At 43.8% G+C, this 13,704-nt stretch overlaps 1 protein-coding gene across 1 annotated transcript in view; it reads right to left on the bottom strand.

Annotated features, from left to right (window-relative positions):
* NUP153 (nucleoporin 153) overlaps nucleotides 1-13,704 on the bottom strand; it is a gene marked incomplete at its 5' end in the record, with an annotated part of 122,124 nt that overhangs the window by 92,720 nt on the left and 15,700 nt on the right. Inside the window, 2 exons of the mRNA XM_073590052.1 lie at nucleotides 5,433-5,486; nucleotides 9,167-9,208. Of these exons, the coding sequence (XP_073446153.1) occupies nucleotides 5,433-5,486; nucleotides 9,167-9,208 (96 nt within the window). The remainder of the gene's footprint in view (nucleotides 1-5,432; nucleotides 5,487-9,166; nucleotides 9,209-13,704) is intronic.

Raw genomic sequence — 13,704 nt, 5'->3', positions numbered from 1 at the left:
TTTTTCACTGCAAAATTGGCTGGAATTCAGATCGGATGCCATGTCATGTTTGGAGAGCTCCTGATGTGACTAAACAGTGGAAAACCCCCACAAGTGACCCCATTTTGGAAACTAGACCCCCCAGGGAACTTATCTAGATATGTGGTGAGCACTTTGAACCCCCAAGGGCTTCATAGAAGTTTATAACGTACAGCTGTACAATTAAAAAAATCATTTTTTTCCACAAAAAATGGATCTTTTAACCCCCAATTTTTATTTTCCCAAGAGTAACAGGACCCCAAAAGTTATTGTGCAATTTGTCCTGAGTACGCTGATACCCCATATGTGGGGGTAAACCACTATTTGGGCACATGGCAGAGCTCAGAAGGGAAGCAGTGACATTTAACTTTTTTGGCTGGAATTGAGATCGGACGCCATGTCGCGTTTGGAAAGCCCCTGATGTGCCAAAACAGTGGAAACCCCCCAATTCTAACTCCAACCCTAGCCCTAACTCTAGCCCTAATGGGAAAAAGGAAATAATTTTTTTTTCATTTTATTATTTTTCCCTAACTAAGGGAGTGATAACGGGGGGTTTGATTTACTATTTATGGCAGGTTTTTATGTTTGGCAGCTGTCACACGCTAAAAAGACGCTTTTTATTGTATAAATAGTTTATGCATCACCACATTGAGAGCTATAACTTTTCCATATTGTGACCCACCAAGTCATGTGAGGTGTTATTTTTTTGCGGGACGAGTTGACGTTTTTATTGGTACCATTTTCGGGCACGTGACATATTTTGATCGCATTTTATTCCGATATTTGGGACGCAGAATGAACAAACACCAGCGTTTCATGAATTTCTTTTGGGGGGTGCGTTTACACCGTTCCGTGTGCGGTAAAATTGATAAAGCAGTTTTATTCTTCGGGTCAGTACGGTTACAGCGATACCTCATTTTTGTCTTTTATGTTTTGGCGCTTTTATGCAATGAAAATAATTTTATAGAAAAAATTATTTTTGCATCGCTTTATTCTGCGAGCTATTAACTTTTTTTATTTTTTCACTGATTACGCTGTGTGGCGGCTCGTTTTTTGCGGGACAAGATGACGTTTTCAGCGGTACCATGGATATTTATATGCGTCTTTTTGATCGCGCGTTATTGCACTTTTTGTTCGGAGGTATGATAATAAATCATTATTTTTTGCTTCGTTTTTTATTTTTTAAGGGGTTCGCTAAAGGGGTTAATTAATGGGACAGTTTTATAGGGTGGGTCATTACGGACGCGGCGATACCAAATATGTGTACTTTTATTGCTAGGTTTTTTCTATTTTCAAAAAATGAATTTATTAGGGAATATTTTTTTTTATTTATTTAGCGTTTTTTTTAAATTATTTTTACACTTTTTTTACTTTATTATAATGTCCCAGGGGGGACATCACTGTCATGTGACAGATCGCTGATCTGTCACATCACAGATCGCTGTGACAGATCAGCGATCTGTCACAGGCACTGCTGCAGGCTTCCTCATGCCCGCGCTCTGCGGGCAGTGAGGAAGCCAGCTCCCTGCAGGCCCCCGTCGCCATATTGAATCCGGGGACCTGCAGGGAGGGAGGCCCCCGCAGCAGCGCTGCACATTGCGCTGCTGTGGGGGTCTCAGGGAAGCACAGAGATAGCTCCCTCCCTGCCGATGCTTTCTTTAACCCCCGGTACACCGCGATCATGTTTGATCGCGGTGTGCCAGGGGTTAACGTGTCGGGGGCGGTCCGTGACCGCCCCTGACACATAGTGCTGGGTGTCAGCTGTGATAATCTGGTGACACCCGGCCACGATCAGCTGCGCTCCCCCCGTGAGCGCAGCTGATCGCACTAGACGTACTATTCCGTCCTTGGGACTTGGGTCCCAGGTCACATGGACGGAATAGTACGTCTAATGTAGGAAAGGGGTTAATAATAGCCCCATAAGATGCTCCATATTAAAATACACCCCATATAATGCTGCACAAAAGTTAATAATGGCCCCATAAGATGCTCCATAGAATATGCCCCATATGCTGCTCCATAAAGGTTATGGCCCCATAAGATGTTCCATAGATTATGCCCCATATGCTGCCCCATAAAATGCTCCATAGATTATGCCCCCATATGCTGCCACATAAGATGCTCCATAGATTATGCTCCCATAAGCTTCCCCATAAAATGCTCCATAGATTATGCCCCCATAAGATGCTCCATAGCTTATGACCCCACAAAATGCTCCATAGTATGCCTCCATAAGATGCAACAGTTTATGCCTCATATGCTGCTCCATAGATTATGCCCCCATATGCTGCCCCATAGATTATGCCCCCATATGCTGCCCCATAAGATGCTCCAAAAAATTATGGCCCCATAAAATGCTCCATAGATTATGTCCCATATGCTGCCCTATAAAATGCTTTATAGATTATGCCCGCATATGCTGCCCCATAAGATGCTCCATAGATTATGCCCCCATATGCTGCCCCATAAGATGCTCCATAGATTATGCCCCCATATGCTGCCCCATAAGATGCTGCAAAAAAAGTGCAATCCCACACTTGTTTTTTGCTTGGCTTTTTTGTTAGGTTCACTAGATGCTAAATCTGACCTGCCATTATGATTCTCCAGGTCATTACGAGTTCATAGACACCAAACATGTCTATGTCCTCTTTTACCTAAGTGGTGAAAAAAAATCCAAAGTTTGCTAAAAAAAAAAAAAATAAATAAATAAATTTGCACAATTTTCCGAGACCCGTAGCGTCTCCATTTTTCATGACCTGGGGTCGGGTGAGGGCTTATTTTTTCCGTGGCGGGCTGACGTTTTTAATGATACCACTTTTGTGCAGATACGTTCTTTTGATCGCCCGTTATTGCATTTTAATGCAATGTCTTGGCGACCAAAAAAACGTAATTCTGGCATTTTTAATTTTTTTCTTGCTACGCCGTTTAGCGATCGGGTTAATGCTTTTTTTTTTATTGATAGATCGGGCGATTCTGAACACGGCGATACCTAATATGTGTATGTGGGATTTTTTTTTTACTGTTTTATTTTGATTGGGGCGAAAGGGGGGTGATATGAACTTAATTTTTTTTTTTTTTTTTTTTACTTTTGGCATGCTTCAATAGCCTCCATAGGCTAGAAGCATGCGCAACCCGATCGGCTCTGCTACATATGGGCGATGAGCAGATCGCCCATATGTAGCAGATTTACTGCTGTGCTTTCAGCACCGACCACCGGGTGGCGCTGAAAGCCATATGCCTGGAACAACCATAGAGGTCTCTCAGAGACCTCTGGTTGTCCAGGCAACATGATGCCGACCCCCGATCACGTGACGGGGGTCGGCGATTAGGTCATTTCTGGCCCGGCGGCCGGAAATGCTATTTAAATGCCCGCTGTCAGCTTTGATAGCAGGATTTAACTAGTTAATAGGCGCGAGCGGACGGCGATTCCGCTCGCGCCTATTGCGGGCACATGTCAGCTGTTTATAACAGCTGACATGTCCCGGCTTTGATGCAGGCTCAGCGCCGGAGCCCTCATCAAAGCAGGGGAGATGTCTGATGACGGACTGTGTCCGTCATTGGACATTAAGGGGTTAATATTGCATTGATCCAGGGAGCTAGTCTGATTGCCGTATGTGGAGTTGGGAAGGAATTTTTTTCCCCAATGTGAAGCTTACTGTTTGCCACATGGGTTTTTTTTGCCTTCCTCTGGATCAACATGTTAGGGTAAGATAGGATAGGAAATGGGTTGAACTAGATGGACTTAAAGTCTTCCTTCAACCTTAATAACTATATTACTATGTTACTATGAATGCGTAAAAGAAAATCTGATGCCGTACAGAGCAATCCGATTTTTTTTTTTTTTTTTTTTTTTACTGCTACATTGCAAACTGTAAATGATCTTTATCTGCTGCTGTAAAAAAAGGGTTTCATATGGACTGCACAGGGATGGCAAGTGAGAAAAAAAATCGTTTGCGTTTTCTAGATGAAACTGCAATATTTTATGTGTGTGTGTATATATTCATGACTTTAATGAGCGGTACCACGTGACCACTGAAACCTGGAAGACCTGCGGCGCCGATACCATGGGAAAAGAGGGGCTACAGAGACCGTGGACTAGGAGGGGGTGAGTATGACAGGGGGAGCCATATTCATCTGTCCCTGTTCCATCGCTGCTGCGGCCACTCTGATCTCCGTGTCCTCTGTGACGTTCAGCAGAGGGCACGATGACGTAGTCGGTGCGCGCCCTCTGCTGAACGTCACTGCAGAGACCCGGGATACAGAGCGATGTGCAGCGATGGGGTGGGGACCGGTAAATATCGCCAGTGCTGCCCCCAGCGACGAGAGGAGTGTCTTTTTTTTTTTTTTTTAATTGCAGCGGCGGCAGCAATATATCGGGGTATATATCTATGGAGCATCTTCTTGGGCCACCATTAACCCTTGTGCAACAATAAATGGGGGTATTTATCTATGGAGCATCTTCTTGGGCCACCATTAACCCTTGTGTAGCGGTCACGTGGTACCGCTAATTAAATTCATGAATATGCGCATATTCATGAGTGTAATGAGCGGTACCACGTGCCCGCTGAAGGCAGGAAGGGAGACCGTGGGAGAAGCCGGGCTGCAGAGAACGCGCCAGGAGGGGGTAAATATATCCAATATTCACCTGTCCAGGGTCCATCACTGCTCACCGCTGTCTGCTGAGTCCTGTGTCAGTGACTTTTAGGCAGCAGGGGGCGCGGTGACGTGGTTAGTGCGCGCCGCGCCCTCTGCTGTCTGAACAGTCACTGACACAGGAAGCGGCAGACAGCGGTGAGCAGCGATGGACCCTGGACAGATGAATATCTCAGGTGCCGGGTCGTGAGCAGGAGAGATGAGTATGGCATATTTTTTTGCAGCAGCAGCATATGGGGGCATATTCTACGGGGCAGCATATGGGGGCATAGTCTACGGGGCAGCATATGGAGGCATAGTCTACGGAGCAGCATATGGGGGCATAATTAGTTATGGCAGTCTATGGGTGCGTTAACATGTGTTACATCGCGTTAATGCTGCTTTGTAAACGCAATCCGTTCAACGGACTGCCATAACCCTATGTGAACCTGGCCTCAGATAGATCCAGTTGACTTAAGCCTAAAAAGCGTGAATGTATCAACAAATCTTTCTACAGTAATTGACATCACCAATATAAAATAAAAAAAAAATTAAAAAAAGAAACACCCAATAAAATTGGGATGAGGCTGCTTAGACCACACCAATCCCTAGAATTAAAGTATGCCCATCACTGTGGATTAAGCAACCAGTCAAGCAAGACTTCAGTACCACAGTCGCAGATAAGTTTTTGTTTGAATCAGAGAAGGAAAAAAAAAAAAAACCCAAAACATTCAATTTTTACCACATATTCACAATAATTAAATGATATCCTGAAGTCTTACCTTTTTCCTTTTGGATGAATTATCTGCAGTATCAATAACATTATTTTCTGGGGACTGTATAGAAAACAAATATTTCAAATTAATTTTCCAGGACTGCAGGCAAAGTAGCATTTTCATAACACTTCATTACAGAATGACTATAACTACCGTATTTTCGGGCTTATAAGACGACCGGGCGTATAAGACGACCCCCCAACTTTTCCAGCTAAAATAGAACATTTTCTTAAACGTCGGGGGTCTTCTTATATGCCATGTGTCATCTTATATGCCGGGTGCAGGGGAGTGGTCCCGATGACAAAGGGAGGGTGTACGTGGAGTCCCCTTTTACCTCATTGGTGGCAGCGGTGCTGTCTACGGGTCTCTGTGCTGGGGATCGGCGGCTACGCCATCTGCACTGTGGCGGCTCTGTGCTGGGGGTCGGCAGCGGCTCCTCTTTGTCCAGCGTGGGGGCCCTGTGCTGGTGGGCGGCTGCGGAGGCTCTCTGTCCAGCGTCTGGGCTCCGGCATTTCCCCAAAGCCCGGAGGCCCAGGCAGCTCGCTCCATTGCTGCGATGCGGTGGCCTCACTGAAAATGGCCGCCGGAGCCCATGCATGCTCAGATTCAGATCTCGTCTCCCAAGATCTCGGGACAAGATCTGAATCTGAGCATGCGTGGGGTCCGGCGGCCATTTTCCCGGAGGCCACCACATCGCAGCAATGAAACTGCCTGGGCCTCCAGGCTTTGGGGAAATGCCGGAGGAGCCCCGACGCTGGACAGAGAGCCTCCGCAGCCGCCTCCCAGCACAGCGCCCCCACGCTGGACAAAGAGGAGCCGTCGTCACACTGCTGAAGGAGGAGCCGCCGCACTGCTGCCACCAGTGAGGTAAAAGGGGGATGATAACACCACTTACACCCTCCCTTGTTCATGGGGACCACTCCTCCACCATATGCACACTAAGCGTATAAGTCGACACCCGGCGTATAAGACGACCCCCGACTTTTAAGAAGATTTTTAGGGGTTAAAAAGTCGTCTTGTACGCCGGAAAATACGGTACTATCAATATTTTTTCTAAACCAAGGAGAACGGATTTACGTACTTCCCTTTTAAAGCAAAGACAATTACTTGTCAAAAAAATGGGATTCACCAAAAAATATATATGCAACTCCTATCTAACGGTGACAAAAGGGATTTAGGCAATACAGTATAAACTAATGGGCAATAAGAAATGGCAGACAGAAAAAATGTGGGTATATTTGCTGGAACATCTATTCCATTGATTATGGTTACTATTTTGTGCATCATTTTTATATATTGAGTTATGCGCGTATATTGATGGGTTATTTGTGCGTCCATTTAATAGATTGGTGCTCTAATTTTCACCCTGTATTATTGTTGTACTTAATGAGTTAAGTTTCTCTGGGGGCAACAGCTTTCTTTGAGTGGAACCAATCTGCCGACTTTTGAATCTAGACCGGAAGTCGCGCGCTTATCTTGTTGCACTCCACGGACAGGATGTGGATGGTGCCATTGAAAGTAATGTGTTCGCTCCAGTGGGCGGGACATATCCGCCAACGCGCTCCTCACGTACCGCAAGTCGCCGCAGCAGTGGCGCAATACTCAGAAGCAGATGGTTATCGGGAGCGCGCTCTTCCCGGAAATGACATGTGCGCTCCACTGAGCGGATACGCCTGCTAGCGTGCGCTTCAAGGAACGGAAGCAGGCATAGTAACAGCTTGTGTCTGAGAGCCCGATAGTATGGAGTCTGGATGTCGGGAGCGCGCTTTGTCTTGCATTATTTAGACCACACATGAGGTAATTATGACGACTGGCATTTAATTGTCATCACATGAAGGGATAGTTTATGAATATGCCCTTTTTCCTTCACTCTCTGCAGACAGCATTGAGAGTAGAAGGACACATAAGTCTCTCTAGTTTTAGCACTATGGCACTTTGTGACAAGCTAGTCCCCTGAAGAGTTCGCTTGGATGAAACGCGTTGGGACACCTGTTTAGGGAAGTGCACGACATATGCCATATAGGGTTAGATGTGGACTGTCCTTGTCAGGGTGGGAGTTTTGGGGAATAGTTGATTGCTAGCCCCATAGGGATTGACAGGGTATAGTCCTCCCAAACCTTGGTTCCATGGACTCTTGATTGTATTATATAGGATCCATGAAGACTCCCGTCTATGTTACAACTATGGGTGAGACTGTTCCAATCTTTTTTGTCTCAATATTCTATATTTATATAGTTGTAATTGGTTTTTTCAACATTTGTATCCATTTATTATATATATGTGCTAATTGGGTCACAGCAAGCTTATACATGTTGAATGATGAATTTTTTTCATTTTTCATTGCTGTACCGTGGTTATATTGTTATCTGGATAAATTAAGGTGACAATTCATGTTCTTATAGGATTGTTGATACTGGGGGAGGGGTATTCTTCCCCCTTTTTTTTGTCCCTGCTTTGGTGGGGATTGGTTACTTGATCAACAATATTTCCCCGTTTCTTTTGGGTGACACACACTTTAGACTTTTTTATCTAACAGAGTAAAAGTTACGTTTTAATTTCACTTTTTGCTGCATGTTGTACTTCCCTTTTACCCAGTTAGGGTTTAGACGTCAGTGATTTGTCTCATACTCAAAATGGACCAATTTTCATCAGCGTTTTGAATCAGTAGGTAACTTTTAACCATCAGACTTTCATTATTTTTTTTTTATTTTGTGCACCAAACATTTAGTCAAGCCTTTCCTATCAAATGTGAAAATATCAGACCGCACTAGGATGCAACTCGGATAACATCAGCGTTCTGTCCAGTTTTATTTTACTGATTTAAAGAACTGCATTGGAGACCTTGATCTATGATTTGTATCAAAATCGGAAATTTTTGCTTGGAAATTCAGTCCATTATATATATATATATATATATATATATATATTTCAGACATTTTGTCAGAGCATCAAGGCGGAAGGTAGAAAAAAAAAAAAAAAAAAAAAACACTGATCACAATAAAGTGGTTCCCAAAGCACAGAATCAGAAAAGTTTCAATAAAGAGGTGGTGGTGCATGTGCACTACTATAACACTACTAACCTATTTCTATCAGTCCCATAGATATTATACAGAGTGGTAGAGAGCACGTGTGACTGCCTTAGTCAGTGAAGGGGAATATTTCTCCTTGTGGAAATTGCCAAGACGGTGTAAAGAGATTTATAGGCCATGTACTGCTCCTCTATGAATTTAAGTATGAAAATAGCTTCTTCAGAGAGGAAGAGGACTTTAACTAACTACAGTGCCACCTATTGGATGCAGAAATGCTAAAAAGTCAATATTGACCTTTTACAAGCATTGCTGCATCGCGTATGATAAGAGGCCAAACCAGAAACTCCATTTGCAGATATCTGTTTCAGGGCATTTGCCCCTCCTCAGTGCAAGGCAGGACATCTGGTTTGGCTAGGTAAAAGCCTTTAACTGGGCATCTAAGTGGGAACGTTTCTTTTTGTGGAGAGTGCCAAGTCGGTGTAAGGACAAATATAGGCCATGCATTGCTACACTGGGAATAGATGGAGCTAGAGTTTAAGTTGTCTTCATAATCTCTGAAGCAGCTATTTGCATGTGTTACTCAGTCAAACTCCTTGAAACAGGGGCTTAGGCACTACAGCAGAAAAGCAATTTTTTTTTTTGACAAACCCTATAACTAAGCATTTTGAATAGAAATCAGATAACTGTCCAATTCCACAATAATCCACTCACCATTGCTGAAGGAGAGGAGATTGAAGGTATTCTCCTAGCATCCTGGAATTAAAAAAAAAAAAAAAAAACTAATTGAGCATAACAAATAAAAGTGTTAGGCTAGTTTCACACATCCATGAAGCACCGATCATGCTCAGATTGCAATACTCAGTCCTACCGCTGAGTCTCCTGACCTATGGCAAGTGCGTCATAGGTATACATGAGACCGTTAGAGCCAGGAGACTCACTGATATGGCTAAGTTTTGTGATCCAAGCGCAATCTGTTTCACGGATGTGTAAAACAGGCCTTAAACAGAGATTCCTTCACAAACCACCAAGTATTTTTTAAAAGTTGAGATTTGGCCACGTAGTCTCAGGCAACAATCACTGAAGGCTTCTGGGGCTTTTTAAACCAGATGTAATACAAACTTCATGCAGTATTTTCAGCAAGTGCTAGATAATGTGTTAATAAAGCTAAGTATCACACCCCAGGACGTCTCCATAAATTTAACCCCCTGGTCCTGGATTGCTGCTCGTGCTGTGGTACTTTGGTTGGGTATCAAACACATCTTTTCGATATGTCCTAGACCAGTCAGATACTGGGAGTCAGTCAAATCCCTCATACAAAAGGTTTCTATTTGCAGAAGTGCCATTGGATCCTGCAGTCTATTTACTCAGTATCACGCCTGGGATGGGAAAGTTTCATCTAAGCAACTACTTCATATGCTGACAGCAGCAAGGTGGTAGATAGCTCGCTACTGAAAGCAGATTAATCCCCCCTCCTATCAGGACTTGTTAAACATAATCTCTGATATATGCCACATGGAATACATGAACGGCAATCTTGAATGCAAAAGTAGACATTTGATACCATTTGGGCCAAACATAATTAAGATCTTCACAAATCCTAGAACCTTCTTCTGTTTCTTGTACTTCCCTTTATTGTGTGATTGTCTAGTGGTTGAAGTTTGTCTTTGGCAATATTGATAAATATACAGGTGCATCTCACAGAATTAGAATATCATAAAAAAGTTAATTTATTTCAGTTTCTTCAATACAAAAAGTGAAACTCATTACATAGAGTCATTACAAACAGACTTATCTATTTCAAGTGATTATTTCTGTTGATGTTGATGATTAAGGCTTACAGCCAATGATAACCCAAAAGTCATTATCTCAGTAAATTAGAATAATTTATAACACCAGCCTGTAAAAATGATTTTAAAATCTGAAATGTTGGCCTACTGAAATGTATATTCAGTAAATGCACTCAATACTTGGTCGGGCTCCTTTTTGCACCAATTGCTGCATCAATGTGGCGTAGCATGGAGGCGATCATCCTGTAGCACTGCTGAGGTGTTTTGGAAGCCCTGGTTGCTTTGATAGCAGCCTTGGAAATCAAGGTTCCAGAGTCTGGAGGAAGAGTGAAGAGGCACACAATCCAAGCTGCTTGAGGTCTAGTGTGAGTTTTCCGCAATCAGTGATGGTTTGGGGAGCCATGTCATTTACTGGTGTAGGCACACTTTGTTTTATCAAGACCAAAGTCAGCGCAGCCGTCTACCAAGAAATTTTAGAGCACTTCATGCTTCCCTCTGCCAACAAGCTTTTTGGAGATGGAAATTTCAGTCTCCAGCAGGACCTAGCACCTGTGCACACTGCCAAAAGTACCAATACCTGGTTTAAAAACAACAGTATCACTGTGCTTGATTGGCCAGCAAACTCGCCTGACCTTAACCCCATTGAGAATCTATGGGGTATTGTCAAGAAGAAGATGAGAGACACCAGACCCAGCAATGCAGACGAGCTGAAGGCTGCTATCAAAGGAACCTGGGCTTCCATAACACCTCATTAAAAACATATGTGACATGCACAAGTGTGAACAAGTTGTGCAGACAATGCTCACACCACCCAATGGCTGAAACACAACAAGAGAACACAAAATGACAAAATTTGCAAAAATGCTCTGCAGTAAAAAACATGACAGTAATCAGCAAGTGCTGTATAACAAAATACAGGGTATTTAGTCGATACGTTTTTTGCAAAAAATGTATACCAAGCCGCTTCACCACGTCACGGCAACCCCTCACGAAGCAGTCCCTATCTAATGTATTTAAAACCTGAACATGTGAACAGTGTCTAAATGAACAGGATACAGACAGGCGCCTCCTAGTATATGGGCTTGTGGTGTAAGACAGCACATTTATGTGCATGTCACACAGGAGAGGGGTGGGGTCTCCCAAATCATGCTAAGCAAGGAAAAAACGGATTAAAAACATATGTGACATGCACAAGTGTGAACAAGTCGGTCAGACAATGCTCACACCACCCAATGGCTGAAACACAACAAGAGAACACAAAATGACAAATTTGCAAAAATACTCTGCAGTAAAAAACATGACAGTAATCAGCAAGTGCTGTATAACAAATACAGGGTAATTAGTGGATACGTTTTTTGCAAAAAAATGTATACCAAGTCGCTTCACCACGTCACAGCAACCCCTCTTTTTTTTACTGCAGAGTATTTTTGCCATTTGTCATTTTGTGTTCTCTTGTTGTGTTTCAGCCATTGGGTGGTGTGAGCATTGTCTGACCGACTTGTTCACACTTGTGCATGTCACATATGTTTTTAATCTGTTTTTTCCTTGCTCAGCATGGTTTGGGAGACCCCACCCCTCTCCTGTGTGACATGCACATAAATGAGCTGCCTTACACCACAAGCCCATATACTAGGAGGCGCCTGTCTGTATCCTGCTCATTTAGACACTGTTCACATGTTCAGGTTTTAAAATACATTAGGATAGGGACTGCTTTGTGAGGGGTTGCCGTGACGTGGTGAAGCGGCTTAGTATACATTTTTTGCAAAAAACGTATCGACTAAATACCCTGTATTTGTTATACAGCACTTGCTGATTACGGTCATGTTTTTTTACTGCAGAGTATTTTTGCAAATTTGTCATTTTGTGTTCCATAATACCTCAGCAGTGCCACAGGCTGATCGCCTCCATGCCACGCCGCATTGATGCAGTAATTGATGCAAAAGTAGCCCCGACCAAGTATTGAGTGCATTTACTTAACATACATTTCAGTAGGCCAGTGCTGGCACTGGGCCACAAAAAATATTTCAGGGTTAGGCAATGCCAATCCCCCCTCATCCTTAGGCCACTGAAGCTTCTCCAACCTAATACGGGGATGCTGCTTCCCCCATATCAAACTCCTAAATAAAGAGTTGATCTGTTTAAATTTCCCACGAGGTATCCAAATTGGTGCATTGTGGAGTACATACAGTTTCTTAGGCATCAGAATCAGTTTGATGAGACTGACTCGGCCAATCACCGACAAATGCAGTTCAGTCCAGGCCCCTACCTTCTCCTTAAGAACCCCCAGTACTGAAGTCAGATTCTTATGGAAATAGTATGTAACCAGCATAGAGACCCATATCCCTAAATATTTAAATTGTTCTGCTACCTTATGTCTGCCCCTACCTATGGCATCCCCCACCTCATCCCCTACATCATCAACCTTAAACTGGAATAAATCAATTCTGTTTATCACCAGCCCCGACAAGGACCCAAATTCCTCAATAAGCCACATGGCATTTCCCAGAGAAGTGTGTGGATCACCCAAGAACAATAGTATGTCGTCCGCATAGAGCGCTATCTTTTCCTCTATTGACCCATACCTGAATCCAGATACCTTGGAAGATTGTCAAACGGTTCCACAGCCAAAGCAAACAAAAGAGGGGAGAGTGAACACCCCTGTCTCGTCCCTCTGTGTAACTTCATAGTTTGAGATAGCTCCCCATTCACCCTAATTCTTGCTAATGGTTGTGCATACAGCAGTTGAACCCATGGCAGAAATTACAGACCAAAGCCCAAACAGCGCAGAACCTGCCACAAATATCCCCACTCCACGCATCTAGGGATGCAATAACCCTCTGACCGCAGTTGTCAGCCCGCAGCTGCACATTCATAAAAAGCCTTCTCAGGTTAACAGCCGTAGACCTGTCAGGCATAAAGCCGGACTGATGCGGTTGTATCAACTTCGAGACAACACCCGTCAGCCGGATCGCTAATACCTTGGCCAGAAGCTTCACATCCGTTGTAAGCAAGGAAATTGGGCAATATGACTCAGACTGCTGCAGGTCTTTATCCTCTTTCGGTATTACCACTATCATGGCTTCTCTCATTTAAGCTGGCAAAGTTCCTCTACACTTAGCATCCTCCAATACCACTCTCAATCTAGGCACCAACACCTCCTCCATACCTTTATAAATTTCAGCTGGTAACCCATCTACTCCTAGCACCTTCCCCCTTGACATTGACCCTAGTGCCCGGCTCAACTCCTCATCCGTGATAGGTGCCTCCAAGCTTTCCCTGTCAGCATCTCCCAGTTTCGGCAACCCAAATCCCTCCAAAAAAGCCACAGTGTCTCCCACCGATGCTCCCACCCGAGTATAAATCCGCATAAAAATCCGTGAACATTTTCAAGATATCATGGGTCTCTGACATCTTTGTGTCATTTTCTGAAACCAATGAATGTACAAACGAGGTACCCCTCTG

Source organism: Dendrobates tinctorius, unplaced genomic scaffold, assembly GCF_039654945.1.
Source record: "Dendrobates tinctorius isolate UK_male_01 unplaced genomic scaffold, ASM3965494v1 ptg000115l, whole genome shotgun sequence".
NCBI classification, from domain to species: domain Eukaryota; kingdom Metazoa; phylum Chordata; class Amphibia; order Anura; family Dendrobatidae; genus Dendrobates; species Dendrobates tinctorius.
This window is presented reverse-complemented; position numbering and strand designations above follow the sequence as displayed.